Source organism: Ornithodoros turicata, chromosome 2, assembly GCF_037126465.1.
Source record: "Ornithodoros turicata isolate Travis chromosome 2, ASM3712646v1, whole genome shotgun sequence".
Classification (NCBI taxonomy): Eukaryota; Metazoa; Arthropoda; class Arachnida; order Ixodida; family Argasidae; genus Ornithodoros; species Ornithodoros turicata.
This window is the reverse complement of record NC_088202.1, coordinates 23,531,364-23,551,658: the sequence shown is the minus strand read 5'-3', so window position 1 is coordinate 23,551,658 and position 20,295 is coordinate 23,531,364. Positions and strand designations below refer to the sequence as shown.

The following is a 20,295-nucleotide window of genomic DNA, read 5'->3' as shown; positions in this document are numbered from 1 at the left end:
ATACCAAGGAGTTCACCTAACGTTTAACTTGTCATGGTCAACCCATATTAACTATGTCCTACTTTCTCCTAAACACCAGTTGGGATATACCAAACGTTACTTCAGACAGTCCCCGACTGACTGGAAAAGAATGCTGTATGTAACATATATAAGACCAAAATTGGAGTATTCAGCTACAATATGGGACTCATACCAGAATACACTTATTAAAGGGACTCTGACCTGGGACTCTGGGAGCCCTTTCGTACTTGCAGTCGATAAAGCGCCCAACAAGGACTCTCCATGCGAAAATTAATGCATTAAAACCCCACGGCTTCTCTAAACTCGAATTTTAAACATTCGACTTCATCCGAGTGCAGCACGCCTAGCGTCAAACCGAGAAAACATACGCTTATATAGAATATCCACCCCGGCCCACCATCAGAATGACGTCAACGCGAGGGCCACTGCCAACACCCATAATTGGCTCAAACGCGTCACGTGGTCATGCAATACCTGTCAGTTTCCTTCATGCAATGGAATTTATATGATAATGTTTTTGATACAGAGCCTCAAAAAGAAAAATATACCCTACATTTATCACCTACAATAGGTTTGACCTATGATTTTCTTTTCAATCTGTGCACGGCGTTCCATATGCTTCCATATCCGGTCAGCTATAATGGATGCCGTATGACGACGAGCTTGCGAACTTCGAAGTTGTGTGACTCCCGGCTCATCCTGCATTTTTCGGGTCATTCAGTTGGTGTTGGAGTTGTTCGCCATAATCTGAACATTTCACCTATCATTGCGGTGTACTGTTCTTGATCTGCTGCGAAGCAACGAACCGCAACGGCAGTCACTCGCCTCAGCGAAATTCTGTCTGCTGCATCTCAAAGGAGCATCGGGACCTCATGATACCGTCACCTAAACCTTCATCTAAAGAAACCAAGTGTGCTCTCGTGTGGTCCTGACGGAAAAGTAGTTTCAACAAGGTTAGCACATTTATTTTTCAGTTCAAAGTCTACGCACTGAAAACCATGCAAGTGCAGCCGATCAATCTCGTAGCTGTTGTGTAACGCGTATGCTTTCTTACGCATCCCACAGAACCCTCCGCTTTTTCAACCCAGTTATCCTTATGTGATCCTTCTTATGGCTTCTTACTAGGCTATGCCGCTCTGAAGCATTGAGATGACGAAGCGTCGTGGTGGCTGCACCTCTGCTTTCGAAAGATGAAACAGTCATTCCACACTGCAGTGCTTTGGCTTTGTATCGAGTCTGACAAATCCGACAGACTTGGACTGCCTTTTTCAATAAAGTTTGAAATGTAAGCATACATGTATTGGTTTCACGTATCCACCACATATTGAGTGTGTGTATCGTTGTACTTTATATGCTACAGCATATTAGCGTACGTTATTATACAACACCTGTTTGTGGCAAACTCGACATCAGTCACACAATGGCAACAATTGTTTCTGCCTTTTCTTCAACTGCTTATATCATATCATGTTTTTGTCTATATCTCAATTTACCAACCAACCAAGTATGATATTTTAGTATCATAGTCTGATTTTTAACTACCATCAGTTTTACCATGGTTTTGGCGCACTATAGCCCGAGTTGCTTATGCATCATTAAATTGAATCATCATCATCATCTTCAACTGCCATTATTCACTTCAAGTGCCAGGTCTCAGTTGGATACAATGATATGGCGAGATATATTTTTTTGCTTTCATTCTGGGATAGCTCATTTCAGAAGAATAGTCACTGTGAAGTTTGTTTTCGTTTTCGGAGACGTTAAGAGGACTCAAACGAAACGCTTTTCTTTCAGAGCATCCCTTATGCACCTGCATTTCTATTCCAATCTGCATTACAAGAATGACAGACCACTCAACAGCGATGAACATTTGGAGGTGAAAGAGCAGGAACGAAGATGCGTTAATCTGTGTGAAAGGTGCTTTGTATGTGTCTGAGTCGAGGACATAGGTCTCAAGCTAATTCCTGTCTTCAGAAAAGGTGACCACTATGCTCCTTCTATCTACCAACCAGCTCCACCTTTTAGGGTTCCCTGTAAACTAATGGAGCACATCATATACTACCATGTTGTGAACCATGTTGGGTCCATCATTTTTTTTTAAATTATAGCATGGTTTTAGAAAAGGGTATTCAGGCAAAACTAACGTAGTCGAATTCGCTCACAGCATGTTAAACTGTCTTGATTTCTGGGTCCACGTAGATGCAGTATTTTTTTTTTTATTTTGTAAGCGCTTTTGACACTGTGCTTTATGCTCGCGTGTTGGCCAAACTAGCCTAATTAAAATTTGATCCTGCTGCCATTAACTGGATATGCAGTTTCTCAACTAACCGCAACCATGGCAACAACTCGTGAGGAGAACCTATCATATCGCCACCATGCAGCATTTGTTATGTTACAATCGCTTCACAGTTTAATCCAGTCAAAAGCAAGGACTTTTGGTGACCGGTCTTGTATGATGACATGCCCCTCCGTTATGTAACAAAACACTGGGTTCTTCAACCTATGAGAGATAAATAAATATATTGCCAAGTAAATTGTTTACAAGGCTCGTTATTCCATTTCGCCACACTACCACAAGCAATTGTTAGAGTACTGGCCGAGGGTATGAAGCTCGCCACTAATCATCATTCAAACAAAGTTCATAATGTAAAATTCATTAATCATCATTCAAACAAAGTTCATAATGTAAAATCCTTTATTGAGAACACCGCAACACAACAATTAAGAACAAAGAGAGTAAACGTTTCGTTGCCAATCCAGGTGGCATCATGCCTACAACACAGAACAATCAAAAACAACATCAAAGGAGTCAAATTGGTGGTGCGCATTCCTTTCATCCAACGTGTTTCATACGCCATTTGGAGGGCACTGTGCCCATCAGGCATTTTGACTGTGCATATCAAGTTGAGTGCACAGAATGTGATGCAACCTACATTTGCGAGATAGACAAAAGACTTGGGACAAGACTTAAAGAGCACATAAGGGACGTTGCCAGGGCTACTAATGGTCAGCTTAACTAACCAGGACCGAATTAGTCTATCATTGCTAGCCTAAGGGACATATCTTTAATTTTGGTGGTGCAGTAACCTTTGCACATGACTAGCGATGGGGCCCTAGAAAGTTATTAGAGTCCTGCTTTATCAGGCGTGGTGCTTCAGCCTGTACACTCTTAACTCGGTACCCTTTAGTAAAGGGTAAAAAATCGCAATATTTTACCCTCTATTTCAGAAGTTACCAAGTACCCTCTGAGCAGTACCCTTTATAAAAGTTACAAAGACACTCGCTAATTAGAGGCTACGGCCTTCAATTCAGAACTTGCCCGTAAAGGTTACGCCAACGTGTGGCTTTTTATACAGGATGTTTATTTTTATTCGCAACTCTGTAGCGCTCATTTGGCAGGTGTGTTATGTGAATTTTCGCTAATTAACTGATCCGTAGTTACAAACACGTGCGTCAGGAAATGTCGGATATGTTTGTAACTACGGATGGGTTAATTAGCCAAAATTAACATAACCCGCCTGCCAACTGAGCGCTGCCCTGATGCGAATAAAAATAAACACCCTGTACATTGTGCGCATATGGACAGACATTTACAGAACACACCAAGGTACCAAAATGCACCAACAGAAAAGGAGATCTTGCACATATATATATTACAAAAACAGGAGTCTATTTAGAGGTCTTGTATGACAATTGACGTTGCGAACACTTGAAAGGCCACATGCTGAATACATGGTGCACAAGTGTGATTCTGACGTGAGGAGAAGCCATGCTCGCTTTACCAAAGATATATGGAAAGAAAAACGATCTTTAAGTAAGAAGTAATGCACAAAAATGTGCAGAAAGCCAGCGAGTCAGAACAATTGACTTATTTTTGCTAAGCTAAAGACACAACAAACCAGAAAATTGCAGCTGAAAAAAATTTATTCCACATTCGTGTTGCAGAGGCGAGCGCAAAAGACACAGTATTACGTAAAACGCACACAACCTTGGGAAACATGAGTGTAGAGTAATGCAGAGACACTACATTAGTAGCTGTGCACGCAGCTAGGGCAGCCAATCACATGGGGTTTTGTATGACTCAGGCATAATGAACATCAGATCTGTGAGAAAACTCAAATTATCAAGGTAACCTCGAATAGTATCAGAAGCTGGTTGACAGCTGCGTTATCAGCGTGGGAGGCGCTCTGAGAAGAGTTTGTGTGAGGCGCCATTGCGCAGGTGACGGCCTGTGAACCTGCATGTGGGATCCTGGGAACACAAGTTTGGGCATTGAGAGCAACATTTACGGAACCATTCAAAATGTTATTTGTGCATATGCCGCTTTCTGATGAGCCCTCCAGTCACTGCCCTCCGCTCGAAGAACTTCCTGAGATGAAGTAAATAAGCAGGTAGCCAGTAAACCTGGAAGGCAGGTAGCCTGTAGCACTACTCAGAGCTTTATGGAACACCTTTCAAGCAGGGAAGCGCCACCACAAATGCCAAAAGAAAAAAATAAATAAATAACGATCACATACCTTCTTCTATCCACGTGTCGTGTGGCACCTGAGCCAGTCCTCCACAGGTAACCGAGGATGCGGCTGTAGAGTATGTACCACTACGCCAATCTACAACGTTGCAAGCTCATTGGCCTAGACTGCGTGCGCGCTCCGATTGGTCGACAATGTTTTGAAATCGCATTTTCTACGCGCGCATGTGCGTGCACCGTCCCGGCGGCCGTTTCAACAGTTTCCGCATAGTTTCGAAATAGCTCGCATCGGCCGGCACGGCGTCCGTCGTCTTGTGTTCCGTGTTTCGGTGATATCAATTGGCGGAACAGTTTGTGATTCTACGCGTGTTGTGCTGTTTCTGGACAGGACTATTATCCCACGTACAGTCTATCAACTACGGAACTGGAATGCTTCGTGGGTTGGAGCGGTTGGAGAGTGAAGAACGCCCTCGGGCGCCGTTGGATTTTGAGGACTCGCAACAAAGACAGGTTTACGATTACGTGCCACGCAAGTGCCTTCCGCTCTGCAAGCAACGAAAGAAGATGCTCATCATAAAATCGGCCGGCACGGCGTCCTCTTGTGTTCCGTGTTTCGGTGATGTCAATCGGTGGAACAGTTTGTAGAAGTATTCGCTGCTTTATTCGTGCGTCGATGTGATTCAACGTGTGTTGTGCTGTTCCTGGACACGACTACTATCCCACGAACAGTCTATCAAGTCCGGAACTGGAATGCTTCGTGAGTTGGAGCGGTTGGAGAGTGAAGAACACGCTCGGGCCGTGTCGGATTTCGAGGGCTGTGTTCGTTTTGCTTCAAGTTCGAACTTAGTTACAGTGCGTCAACAACGCAGTGGACTTTGTATTCACAGTCCACCCGTGTATCAGATCTTTGAATCAGTGCTTTGTGTCAAATAAATATTTCTTTTAGCCAAAAGAAGCTTCAGTTATTTTGAATATCGGGTAACGGCGGTAGGCGTAAAATCCGGTAGAAGTCGATGGTAGCCAGAACCGGCCGAAAGCTCAGCCAAAGTTAAGACTCCTGATTGGCCGACTGGCATTGCATAATTTCTACAACGTTGCACTCTCATTGGTCGTGTGCCCAGTGTTGTGTGAATTATCTCAAACTATGGGCTCTATGGGGAGCTGTTGGAGCCTGCCTGAGCCTCAAGAGACGGCCTTTTTTACGGCATCTAATTCTGCTCCATCTGCAAACATCAGCAGCCCATTATACCTAGCAGCAATTATGTACGAAATGTGCCGTGACCGTTACATAGATGAAATCGGAGGCCAGCAATACGATAAAACTTGTTGCGTTGAGTGCCTCTATTTGCAACAACGAAGAACAGACAGCTTCATTTAGCAGCAGTGTCGACGAAAAAATGTTTTGCTGAATTACATCCGTAGAAAGCACAAGGTACGCTGAGAGAACAGCATAAATGCGGGAAGGCGTTCACTCCACGACTGAGCCTTAGAATATCGTAAGAATACAACAAGTAGGAAGCCGCGAATTATAGATACACGTGTTCTCTATGGATATATCCGCAGCTCAAAAAATGCACGCCGGTGTATCGACTTGGCGACCAATTGAGGGCAGAAAAGTAGCAAGCGTAAGTGGCGTTCACATGCAGGACCACAAAATGCTTGCCATAATCACAACACGCGCTAACAGCTCTTGCTATCAAAATAATGCACGTACGTAGCACAAAATGTACACTTACCTAGTGTATGAAGCTTATTGTGTGAACCAGGGCTGTGGCTACAATATAGGCACTTCAGCTGCGGTGAATGACGTTTGTATTCTTTGCAATCTTCGCACTCACACCTTCCTCTCAGAACACCGAAAATATCCTTGTTTCTTAGCGACATCTCGTATTTATGTTGTTCCTGACGATGCTATGATAAACGCGAGGTAAATCGACGGGCAAAACCACCGATGAAAACAGATTACACCTGTCAACGGACGCACGTTGAACGTTCCCCATTTCAAGGAAACCGCCATCGGTGTGGCTAGACCAGGCTTAACTACGCAGCGAAATCGAAACTGTCGGAAGTGCCGAACTCTTGGTGCTTGCGGCATTGGCGATGGTTTTCCACCTTGTAGAAAGAAACATGCTAACAGTATGCAAGACTGCAAACTTACAATCCGTATTTATACAGCATTCATAATATTTACTCGACGTAAATGACGCTGAAACAGATACAAAATAACAACGTGTACGTAGATTCGCAACTCTCGTCTCGAATGGGAGGCTGAAACGCGGCATTATGCTGCAAAACAGAACAAAAACAGACGAAAAGAACATAACAAAGAAATAACCTCCGGAGATTTTGCTTAGAAGTTACGGTGTCGGAGTAAAGGGTACGTTTATAAGTTACAACGCGTTGTTTTTGTTTTTTCCGAGATGTAACTTCTATTGCTGTTGTAATGACATGACTTCCGTCGCTTTTAACCTCTAAATATACGTTACAGTGGTGTAACCTATAAGAAATATCGAGATCTACGTCTATATAGGCGTTACATGTTTCTAAAAGTTACAATAAAAGGTACGGGTTGAAGAGTGTAACCGTGTACTGATGATGCCACCCGGATAGGCGGCAAAACGTTTACGCTCTGTTTTTAATGGTTGTGTTGAGCGATGTTTACAGTAAAGGACGTTAGATTATGAGGTCGTCACCCGGCTTTTGGAATATATTCTAAAAAAAAGTTGTTGTTTTACAAAGCTCAATACATTGCAGAAATCATTCTTATTGCCTATTGTTTAGGGGATAACATTCTTGCAGTCACATGAAGCACTGAAGGGTCAATTTAAAAAATAAGGGCAATCTGATTTATGTTCTTGCCGACATGGCACAGCGTATGCACAAGGCAGCTCCATTTCAGAAGCCTGAGAACACTCGAAGCAATTAGTGTGCTAGCATTAGGTATGGTGTACAGCATCACATATTTGCTTTTGCTAGGGCAACTATGAAGGGTGGATAGAAAGGTAGTTACAACCTGTTTCCACAAAAGACACTCAGATTCATTAGCAATTTCCTGCAACAGATTACTTGTACATGGGTACCTGGTTATAAATAACAAGAATTCATCCACCAGAGGTCAGTGTTTCACACACCCTGCTTTCCATCAAAACTATTTGTGACCCCCAAACCTGTGCAAAGTTCCTGGAGAGTCTTAACTGGACACTGTTGCTGTCCCTCTCACCAAGTGCTCTCTATGAACCTGACTCACAGTTCTGGATGCACTGCCTGAGCTAACTTCAGCATGCTTTCCCAACACGAATGGTAACTGCTGTGAGGAGTGTTGTACTTACTGAAAGCGATATGGAATGCTGTGCCTTGACAGGTAATGTTGATATCCTTCTTAAGACCGTAGAGAGATGTTCCTTCTCCCTTTATTCCAAACCGCACTATCAGACGCAAGCCCACTTGCCGGCAAGCCAGTGAGTTGTGCCTCACAGTCAAGGCAATCAAGGGAATCTATTACTGAGCTGAGAAAAGCCGTTTTCCATCGGTATCTGATCCAGGACGGAGCCGTGAGTTGCCCCGTGAAAGCACCAGGGTTTCTTCGAAGTTTAGAGGCGCCAGCTTTTATTTTCCTCCCCCTCCTTTTTTTTATGTAGTAGCTGATTACTTGAGCCTTGTACTGCTTTGGAGATTGAAGATATGGAGATGATGTAAGAGATGGAACTAGGCTTTAGGTACAATGATGCAAAGTGTGACTACATATCTTCTGAGAATGTTTATGTATCATTCACACAAAGAGAAGATAGGTGTTACAATAGGTGTTACATCTTTTTCCGGTTTTGATATTTATTTTGTTTATGAATATACCTCAAAGGCCCTTGTAGGCATTACATGAGGGGGGACATCAACATGGGTCACTTAACAAATACGGAAGTTACAAGGAACATACATATTTGGAAGACAGACTCTGTTTTTGGCTTGTTCATCAGTCTTGCTCAAGAAATTGTTCACTGTAGCAACGGTACACAATGTCACGAAAGGAGTGCTCATCTATCGTTCCGCAAGACTAATTAAAAAGGACTAGCGTTGTGTTTCAACACAACATATTGAACTCGTGAACTATTGAACTCATCATCCTGAGAGCTATAAATCATCATAAATACAGATTCTGAATTATTTTAAATGCAATAGACGAGATGTGCGAAGAGGTACCTCCAGTTAGGATCTTGGGTACTTGAAGCCTGTGGCAGTTTCTGTGGGGAAGGCTTGCAAGACCCTCTTCACTGTACAGGCTGGGATGACCATGCTCTTGTTTTTCCCAAGCTTGTGCCATACTCACCTTACAAACTGGTGATACGCAGTGTATCTGTATCGTCTACACAGATGTACATAAAATATAGTTTAGGCAAATAGGTAACCGGTTAGAGTACAGTGTGTGTGTGTGCAGTGTCATTTCCACATGTACCTGAGAGCAACTGCAGTTTACCTGCCCACACCCCGTATATTACTACACATGCTGTGTTCTTTTAGAAACCAACATTGTTTTACTTTTCGCTGAATCGACAATTAAGAACATTCAATATCGCTAAAAACCTAGGCTAAAACCCTATGCACAGGGCAATACATAAAAATGTGACTCTTGGACACAGCACCCTGACAATTACAAAATTGCCTATATTGCTTTTCTCCCGTTGAGAGTTGTGTATTCTATAGTCTTTTTATGTGTTGCGCCGTACTGGAGTTTTTAGCGACTTTAATGCAGGACCAAACCAGTTTTGAGCTCCCAAATTTTAACATCGTTCGATAAGGACACGTTTGACTTACTTGTGAATATAGTCGCTCATAGGTTCCCGCTGCTCACGAAGTTCAAAATATGCCACCTTCAGGACAGTAATATTGATATTGAAGCATAGAGGTTGGAACTCTTCAGGGGTTGTAATGCACTCATACTGCAGTCATTCGGCAGTGTTTTCGAGCTCCTTGCAGCACAAGCATTCGATCTCATTCAGCATTATGACACCCCCACCGCACCGGCACCATAAACAGCAAGTGCGCATTAAATACCAGTCCACGAAATTTCAAAAAACGTTTACATGTTCGATCACAGTGTGCGTTAAAAAGCTGATCGCTTACCTGTCTGTCGAAGACAGGTGACTGATGCTCTTTGCTTCATCTGTGATCGATGTTCGTAGAGCTTCGTCTCGCATTCGCGGCATCGGCGACGTTTCGAAAGCAAGGCTTCCGAGCTGTTCAGCACGCAGAATTTCCTTCTCGATCGCGATGAAAGGTCAGAAAAAAGTTCCGGACTCGAAGTCTCCGCATTTCTTGCTTCGACGTCCATATTGAAGATCGCTTTCCGGACGGATGCCGCCGCTCTCACAAACTCACTAACAACAGAACTTCCAGTCCGGGCGCCCAATGAAACATGGACCTCGTGCTTTCGTCACGCACACGGAAATTGGAGGATGTCCACTACAAAGAGGCTAGATTTCGGCGCCGATTGCGCGGGTTGAGGAGGAAAAGCGAAGCCGCTTTTCAGCTCCCCGTTTGGCGAACTTTGCCGCCGCGCGCAGCCAAAATATTTCGCGTGTGACTTGGAGGCATATTATACCTTCGTAATAGATGCAAATGAAAGATTTGTCGAACTTATGGTCAGAGTCCCTTTAATGAATTAGAAAGCTTACAGAATCGGGCAGTACGGTTCATTACATCTGACTACTCCCGACATTCTAGTATCACTGCAATGAAATCATCATTGTCACTACCGGATCTGTCAACTCGCAGTAAAATATCCCAATGACAAGGATGCAACCCGAGGCAGGGAAATAAACAACAGACAACAGTGCCTCGGGTTGCATCCTTGTCATCATGAACCAGCTTGTCTGCGCCCTCTCTCTGTTAAAATATCTCGGTTATGTCTACTGCACAAAATATACCATGCCAACCCCATTCTCAAGGAATCGTCACTAGAACTACCATCCTACGTGTCGGATCGCGTCGATCATGGAAAGAAGATTAAGACTGTAAAAAGTAAGACAGTCGCACATTATCACTCATTTCTACCATCTACTACTAAAGAGTGGAATGGCCTGCCTCCTTCAATCATGAACATTAATGACGTTGCGCATATTCGTAGTGCAGTTTGAGCATATATGCTGTAAAATTTATTTATTTAGTCCTTTCTGTGTGTGTCTTATCACGGTTTTTGTTAGTGCTATTTACATGTTATTATTGATCGAATCTATCACATTAACATTTAATGTACTGTTTTTTTTTTGCAATTAACATGTTATTGTTATGTTATGTATGTGTTATCGTGCCCAATCCCCTCTGTAATGCTCCTCAGAGCCTTGAGGGTTGCAACAAATAAATAAATAAACAAATAAATAAATAAATAAATAAATAAAGGGTGAACAAAGCTTGGTGAGGGAATAAGTGATATTCTTCAGACGGAGTTCTTCGTTCCAGGTACTGCTGCGACAGTAATGAACTAAATAGAGAGTTATAGTAGACCGTTTCGTAACGTACGGAACGTTAACGCGGAGTCCGTACTTCGCTACCGTCAAACGGAGATCAAGAGAGCTTTGGCAGATCGTCGTGCAACGCTACGAACGGTACGGTGAGATCTGTGTTGCCATCCAACTCCGGTAAAATGAACTACCGTTCCCAAGTTGTCTAGGCAACTCTTTCTGAACGAGTTACCTAATAACTACGTTTTCGTGCTCTGTTCTTTTTTCCTCTTTCTTTGCGTTTTAAAACAAATTTGTTGTTCCTCCAACAAACGAAAGGACAACGGACAACCCCTACCGGTCAGTTCATCGCTATCACCCATCGTGATGGCGGATGCTACTGCTCACTCGGACTTGGTTGGCACCATCCATACCACAAGTTCGTGTTTTCGAATGGTACAAGGCATACGGCGTCTTTTAACAAGCAGATGTAGTCCCTCGTGCTAAAGCCCAGTCTTGTAGTATTCACTTGGGTCACAGTCGACGAGGTGTTGTAGGCAGCCAGTTGTTTTGTGCGACGTAAACAACGTAGAGGACGGAACGCAAAAAGATGAGCCGATCGTTCCAACGTACGAGTAAAACGCGGAAGGTGCGCTTCCGTTCCTGCGCATGCGCTCATGCTCACGTGGAAAATAGCGTTCCTTCTGTTCGCCGCGTAACGGATTGCTAAAACTGTCTATTGACATGTCAGAAGGCAAGGGTCGTGCTGCAGGGGCGGATTTAAGGGAGGGAGGCGTGGGGGGGGGGGGGCTTCCGCCCCCATACGGTCGTGTTCCCTATGTAAAAACCCTGTCTCCTGGACGATGCTGCGCCGCAAAGCACGAAAGTTTCTTAAGACCCCCCCCCCCCCCCCCATGACAGACCCTTAAATCCGCCCCTGTCGTGTTCTGTGTAGTTGTTAACATTACTTGAAACGCGACACCCATACATCAAAGGATACATCGCCTGATTTACATGTGCCACAACCCGAGCAGTGCATTTCGAGCTACGTCAAAAGATATCAGCTCCGGAATTCAATTTCAATTCCTACAGGTTCTTCGCAGATTCCTTGCACAGAGAGGAATGTGTCACACAATACACCCCGATAACGCCAAGACGTTCAAGTGTGTGGCAAAAGAACTTACTTGTGCAAGGAAAATCCTCAAGGAACAGCTAATTCAAGACTTCTCCCCTAGAACTGCAATTCAGTGAAACTTTGTAGTAGAACGATCGCCCTGGTGTGGAGGTTTTTACGAACGCCTCATAAGATGTGTTAAGTCTGCACTTTGCAAGACCTTGTCAAGGAAAATACTACAATTCGGAGAAATGCAAACGTTACTGGCCGAAGTTGAGGCAATGATAAATTCCGGACCTCTGACATTCGTCTACAACGAAGACAGGGAACCCATCCCAGTAAACAATATATGTCTCAGAAACGTCCACACAATATCCCACTTGGGATTTTGGGATATCCCAGGGACTAGGCTGAATAGCCCGTTGACGTCTCTGGGACAGACAGAGGACCCGTATTTGTTCCACATTTGCTGATCCAGGGAAGGTTCCAGGAATGTCTGTCAGGGATATTTGGACATATAGAGGACATATACAGGACGTATTATTATTATTGTATTTTGTAGCTTTTTTTGCAATTTTTACTTATTCTAAGGAAAATACCACTCTGCAACAGAGAACATCATACCAACGAACTCTTGTTTATTGAACACAAACCAAGTACAGTGATGTTACATGCACTGTAAGAAACGCTCTTTCTAATAGTACAAAATATGATATTACAACATAAATAGGCTAATTATTAACAATATAGGGTGACACGGATAAGACGCATAATAAGACAATAATGTTCATAACAATAATCACGTGATTCCTACGCCACTTCGCACCCGTCATCCCTGAAAGATAATCAAGAACATAGTTAATTCCATCTATTGGGATAGCAGCTCAAACACTGCCATAAATAGGCGTAAAGAACAGACACTCTGCAAAAAGTGGGAACAAATGCAAGACAGTGACTTACCGCAGTTTCTCATCCAGTATAGATGGTTACATGCGGAAGCAGCCTAATCACTGGCAGACCCAAGCGACGTCTTCCGGTTTATGCCTGGCTCTTCAGTGTTGTAGAGACACCAGTAACTTTACACATGTGTGAGGCTATCCATGGTTGTGCATGGATACTGTAAAACAGTCATGTTTTATTAATCTAGTCACATCGCCTCCATGTGACATTTAAGAAAGATAAGCGGTCATGCAAAAAACAAGGAACTTTGAAAAACAGTGCAGTCGAACGTGAAAACATAACTGCTATCCTTTATATGAAAGACAACTGTAGCTGAGCCAAGCTTATCTACTAGCAGGCTGCGCATAGTTAATAGAATTTGCTTCACCATTGCTTTCATCATTCCCAATCAAATCCTGAATCAAAGAGATGTGAAGAATTGGACTTGCACTTTGTAGCTGTACACACACAATCTCACACAGTTCCGCCGTTCGCATGAGTTCGTCAGTGACACGCACCAGACTCTGCAGCAAAGCAAACTACAGCTGTTTACTCAGATAAATCGCTGTCATTGCTCCACACATCTACAACATGTGATTGTTGAAAAAAAAGAACACCGCACAAATCTTAAGTGAGGCAAAAGGAAGAACGAACTCACCTTAACTGCAAAGCCGGAGAACAAAGGAACGCTGGCTCTCGCACACCACGGCAATCGTTGTTATGCACAACGTAGTTGTTCGACGTACTGGCCAGTACTGCGTACTGCCTCGATGCTCCCGAGATTCCAGTACAAAATACGCATGATGCTGAGATTCCAAAGACCCTTCCGTGTAACATGTCATATCCTACCGAACCGCTACGACGACGCGCCTCGCCTGTTTGAAACGGCGGTTGGGGAATGTCGATGGCGATGAGGCAGACGTCGTTACGCTTCGGCTCGCGCTTGTTGGGAACTTCATTCTTGTTATATCCCTCAACATACGTGACCGATCATTATAATTCCCGTGGAAAAGGTAAAATATGTTTTTTCTCTCTCTCTTTTGTTTATTGACTATGGTGCGATACGTGATGAGTCGTTACAAATATGATTAGAAAAGGTATGGATATGGGGGTATAAAATCAATATTGTTATTATGAGGAAAGAGTGAGAAATTGCCACGTCTGAGAATGCTGGAAATGGCTGTTATCGACACAATAAATCATTGTAAGGTAAAGAAATGTCATTGTTGTGATATTCGTAGTATATCCACAGAATATTCACTGGGGGATATTTGTGACGTCTCATGGTGGATATACAGCGGACGTTGTGAGGATACGCGTGACATCTGTGACGTGTGAGACCAATTTGGGAGGTCTGTGGGATATTGATGGTTTGCTGGGATACCACTGACTCCTGCTTCTATGATAATGGGACGACGATTAACGTCCCCTTCGTCATCTCACATGTTTGTGCCCACCACAGATATATTGGAAGATGCTGAACAGTTCATCAATGTGCTGAAGACGACATGGAGGAAGCAAAGCGAACATCTTGCACAAGTCTGGCACAGGTTGCACAAAGAATACATCACCGAGCTAAGACCAGCATACCACTCTAAGGGCTTACAAGCTTCCGACGTGAAAGTCGGGGACGTCGTGCTTATCAAGGATCCCCACAGAACTAGATTGCACTGGCAGATAGGGGTCATAGAGGAAACATTCCCTCGTTCAGACGGTATAGAGTCGTGTCTTGCGCACTGCCAATCGTACAACCATACGCAGACCAGTACAACACCTGTACAAAATCGGATCCGCTGAAGTTCAGCAGTCATCCGATCAACCAACTCCTCGGGTGGCAAGTTGTTAAATCTATATGAAGAGGACAACGATCTTCACCTGCCTCCCACGCACGCGCCTTACACCTGATTCATTCCTCTTCCACTCATTCCAATAAACCCATCGTTTACTCGTCTCTCTGGGTAGTCTTCCACAGTTGTGCAGTTGCGCTTACGGTTCTTGTCTGACATGTTCGGTACTTCGTTACTCTCGCAGCAGCGCCTGGAACAAACGACTACGGCAAAACGGAACAAATTGTCGCTATATTGGCGCGTGTTCGTCAACGAAGTATCTATTTAGCACTTTTTGTTCGAATTGATTTCAATTCTTTGGCAAACAACTGAGACCTCCCACTTCTCAGGACGGTACCCTCATAAGCGGCGCTACGGTGTTCGGCCAGCGGGTTATTTTTTGCCTACCTGAGAGTGCTGTAGCCGCAGTGAAACCTCAGGGCTCGGCACACAGCATTTAACGTCCATCGCGAAGACGATGTGGATAAACAATACCACCAAATAGACCGTCTGTCTGATTCGATAGCCTAAGATCAGGCTCATGCACTCTTTAAACAGAACTTCGCCGCATGACACGTTCCTATTTAGCCATCTTCCTGTCTAAGATTCTTCTCTCCCCTGATCAGTTGAAACCGGGATGTCTACGCCTTTTTGTGCGTAAGAGGTCGAGTGGATTGTCGAGAGAAAACATCACGAATTAAAAGCGCGAAAGACGAAGACGAACAACACACACGTCAGCGCACTAACAACAACAACAAATAATAATATTACGCACGAGCGATACGGTTGAGAGTCCTGAGGAATTCCCTATACCTGCCCGAAAGCAAAATAGACGAATTACCAACGCAGACCTCCCCCATTTCCAATATAAAAAAAGCCTCCAAATCTTCCCTCTCTCTACCATCGCGGAACCTCTCCTTTATCTTAGAAGTACCTAACAAGATATCACAGCCACAGCAAAAAAAAAACATGTTTAAACAGATTTCTAGACCTTGCCGAAACATTGTACGGACGGTCGACGCTCACGTAATCTTGTGTTCACACTACGACAACTGTGTCTCATGTAAACACGGCCGCAAGTCGAGGAGATTTCATAGACACCCTCAGGACACCATTTTACAAACTTATGCTGATGCTTTGTGGCGCACTTCTCAGAAGGAGTAAAAATCTCAGAGTTTACAACGGCGGGAAGGAAAGGTAACTTCCCACCAGCCCTAAAATCCACCTTTTCTTCCCGCATTTTTTTTAGACAGTGAGGGTTTCTGTATATATGGTGTGACAACAGTGTTTGATGGTTCATCCGGTGCAACATTCTTCTCTTTCACTCGCTGTTTCAGAAAGGCTATTAACGCAAGAGCTGCAGATGAACAGCACGAAGAGCACTAAAACAAAGTTTGCCGTGCTTTCAAATACAGTTTGTACCCATCGTACAACGCATACGACTGAACTTGCTCGTATGTGGTTATTAAAATTTGCGTCTTGCGAAACTTGCCGGTTAACAAAAGCCATGGAGGCCAATTTGCATACCGCCTCGTAACGTTCTGTTGATAGTATGCTCCTTTGAGCTCCAATCAACCATCGTATACCAGCACATTGCTAACTAGTTAGCAAAGTATTTAGCACAAAACAATTCGATGATAGCTTTTGGAAAGATAAGGGCCAGAATACAGGAGCACACCGATTCCCATTGAATGCCACAAAGAAATATTCCATGCTACCTCATTTTTTATTGTTTCGTTGTTCCTCGTGTATGTTTGTTCACGGCATACGATGACCATCCAGACATCCCTTGACGGCTCTAATACTGCTTCTCTCGTTGCACGCCACTCGCCGGACTACGGGAACGGCGGCTTGATTAGGAAGAATGGGCGATAGTACCTCATTAATTCACAATTTTAAATTGGCTCCTACCAGCTACATGATTGTTCATTGAAATAAAACCGCGGAACAGGTGCTATCATAGAAAGGACACTAATAGCGAGCTCATGGGCCGACTTAGTTTTGATATTTTAAGCAACTTTTGCGTTTTCGTTCCCAATTTTATCCGCAGAAATGGCATAAATACAAATGAGAAGTAAGGTTATGCTTGCCTTCTTTTTTTCTCCTAGATCCCGCTGAACGACAAACATCAACACTACCAAATGAAGAAGGTTTTTCAACGTCCGAAAACATGCACGATGAAGGTAACATCTCTCACGTGCTTCGTTTCGACCTGTAGTATGTGCACGTTAGCAGAGCTTGTACTGCACGGCACTGTACAGTGCGTGAGCAGGTACCTACTATAGTGGACCCAAAAAAACATTCAATCGTGACTTTATCACGATCAAGAAACAGGTTTCGGCTTGCTGTCTTGCAAGTCTCATTTCATAGTGTGGGGCCAGGAGAAGAGTGGACAGTAATGGCCAGCGTGGTGATTGAAGTGCCACTGCGGACTAAATCTCGTGACCTCAGAATCCTATTCAAGTTATGCCATTGTAAGCTGCGTGTCGCGCACTGTATTGTACGAAAATATTTTTTCTTCTACGTGTGATAAAAGCGTGCGCTCGAAGGTGGTAGCCAAGGCCGTGCTGTTCACTGGGCAGCAGAAAACATGGCGGCCTCAAATCCTACCACCGACTGTGTTGTCTGAGATTCCCCCTATGTTTTCTGCCAGACTTTCCAGGTGAATGTCTGCGCTGCTCCTTTCAAGTCTGCACGTCACTAAACCCCATGTCCTCCATGCCTCCCTGCTGTCCTTTGTCCATCTACTTATGCCTGTACGCCACTCATAGCCACAGCTGCTTCGCTGTGCTAACACTGAATCACAAAAAGAATAATTTCTAGTTTTGAGAAGAAGTATCCCGTGACAATGTGCGCAGCCTGCCATTCGTCTCGCAACATTGTTTGTCCAAGGTCGCTCTCCGTCTCCCACACAATTACTGGCAGTCGTGAAAAGGTGAGCGGAGAACGAGAAGGTGTGTGCGCTGTTACTAGGAGACGGAAGCCAAGGCTTAATGTGATGTCATCTACTCACGCAGAATTCCAAGTTCTGTGCGTTCTTTCGAAGATCCGTGGAAGCACGTAATATTCACTGGCGGCATTTATTGTTTGCTTTCCGGGTCTTTCAATGAGATTGATTTGTAAGACGAAACGTGACAAATAATAAAATGAATAATATTTTTAGTCCGCGATGGTATTTTAACAAAGACAACATGTATCCTCCATTGTAATTTCATCAGCACTAGTTTTTTGGAAGACCAGCTTCCCTTTACTTCCACGAACGCTGAATGACGTCGTGCTAGGAGGGAAAAACCGCGAGACACATGGAGCTGCGCGTACCGTTACAGCTTGTAGCTTGGTGTGAGTCGACGTGGACCATCCTACGTCGTCGACTACTGTGTATTGCTGAGAAAAGAGGCAACAATTACATCTGAAATAAAAATTGTTTCGTTTTCTTTTCTTTTTTAGATTTCACAGAATCAGCAACGTCACCTCTTGCAGGTGACATCGCTTCCTCAACAACAGAAACACGTTCGCATCAGGGTAAATATCCGTATGTCGAGTCATTACATAGGAAAACGACGAGATTTGCTCCGAATTCAGCAGACCCATCTGTTCATCTGTTTGTATTTTCTGTGTGTAAGCGTCCTGCGGTAGCCAGTTCGACTTCGTCGCGACTCACATCCTTTTTTTTTCTTTATCACATCACCATCACCAGACCCGGCAGCACCTACTCAACGAACCGTACAGATGATGTCAACAACAGAAGGAAAACCACAAGTTGGTGAGCATGTTAAAAGTTTGCTGTCGGTTAAGATTGCACGTTAACAAAGCGCACAAGATCGCTGTGATGTAATTTCTTTATCTAACTTGACGTCTTTATATATATATATATATATATATATACAGGGTGTTTCACCTAAGGTGATAAAAAATTATAACTGGTGACGTACACTCTAAATCCGACACCCGATATGTACCGCATGAAAGAGGACCCGCACCTGGGCCAGGCGGTACACATGAGGTGCAGTCCTCAACCAGCAGGTACAGTCCGCGACCACTGCGAAATTCAAACGGCACAAGGGCTCCGAGACCCATCCGTACCGGCTAGGTACCTTTTAAGCGCGATCTATAGCAGCTGTACCTCATGTGTACCGCGTGTTTCCGGCGCATGAGTACGAACGCCTTCTCACGATATCCATGCGCTGCAAAAATATTTCGTGTGATTCCGAATACCAGTCTATAAATTCCCTTGTGCAGCAGTGCCGTAATGGATGAGCACTATCATTCTGTCAAAGAAGTGCAATAACTAGAACCCGTGACCGTGAGGGATCGCATGTTTGGGAAGAATACGTTTCTTGCAACCGCTGCAAATCAGTTTGTTTTGAAACGTCGGGGAGCGAGGACGAGTCTGCTCGGTCTTCGAAGAAATTCGTTCGACGCTTTCAAGATTGAAGTCATTTAAGGTGCGTATTATATCTCTGAAGTAATTATTCGTCTTCACGACGCATTTTCGTTCATCTTCGCTCTGATTCCCAGTGGTCCTGATCACCGGCATGCTGGACACAACGACTGAGGGACGGAGAAAACGAACTTTGTGCTTCATGCACGAACGTTGATGCGTGAATTAGAGGAGCTGAGAGTGCATTTTACACCTGGATTACACAAGCAAGTAGGCATGTTTTTCAGGCAAGCTATTTCGGTTGTTGGATTTTTTTTACATTGTATTTTCGTTCCTAGGTTACGTCAAGCGATGTCGTAAATGGGTGAGTCAATCGTCTACTGTGGTTGGTGTTACGTACTGCGGAAGAAACGGAAGTTGGGGAAGAACAGCTATCCAAAGGTGTGGAAGAGATAAAGAAGCGTGACCACAGAGCAGCTGCAGTGGTGAAGGAGAGACGCAGTGGTCATCGTTCATCCATATACGGTGTGCCCCGTGTGTTCGGCGTTTGTGCATCATGACAATGCACGCTCGCGATGGACAAGCATCAATCCTGAAATGGATATAATTTTCGAATAAAGGTATTTGTTTGTTATATTTATCGTGCAGCGTAGCTTCCTGGGGCTGTTAATATATCGTGGAGGAGGGGAACCACCCCGACGATTTATCGCTATCGCTATCCGTTACATGTACCGCATGTGAGGGCGCATGTACCTCATAATTTTAAGAGGTACATTTTTTAAAAAATGTACCTCTTGGCCAAGCGGTACTTAACCGTTACATATGCGTTACCTGATTTAGAGTGTAGTCGCCGGAGGATTGTCGGACTTTCGGCATTTACCTTCTGGAAACTTTTGCCACCATTGAAGAAGGCTTTGGACAATTTTTAATCGCAGGAAATTTATTTTTTAAAGTTGAACTTTGAAAATTGCCAAGCGAACCTCACTTTTTGTAACAGAAATGTAATGTCCTTCACGGATAACCGCAGACCCAACAAAAACTATGCACAGTATCGCAACAGAAATAGTCGAAAAATATTAGTAAAAATTACGCTTTAGCCCCGCCTGCTAAAAGTT

At 44.0% G+C, this 20,295-nt stretch overlaps 1 protein-coding gene and 1 long non-coding RNA gene across 2 annotated transcripts in view; both read left to right on the top strand.

The window, feature by feature from the left end:
* The window catches only part of LOC135385237 (glycoprotein antigen BM86-like), a 152,062-nt gene that overhangs the window by 16,286 nt on the left and 115,481 nt on the right, over positions 1-20,295 (top strand). Inside the window, exons 4-6 of the mRNA XM_064614439.1 lie at positions 16,908-16,982; positions 18,247-18,321; positions 18,497-18,562. Of these exons, the coding sequence (XP_064470509.1) occupies positions 16,908-16,982; positions 18,247-18,321; positions 18,497-18,562 (216 nt within the window). The remainder of the gene's footprint in view (positions 1-16,907; positions 16,983-18,246; positions 18,322-18,496; positions 18,563-20,295) is intronic.
* LOC135383222 (uncharacterized) lies at positions 19,170-19,838 on the top strand. The gene is made up of 3 exons (XR_010419754.1): positions 19,170-19,244; positions 19,318-19,450; positions 19,519-19,838. It is a non-coding gene; the product is annotated as an uncharacterized LOC135383222 (long non-coding RNA).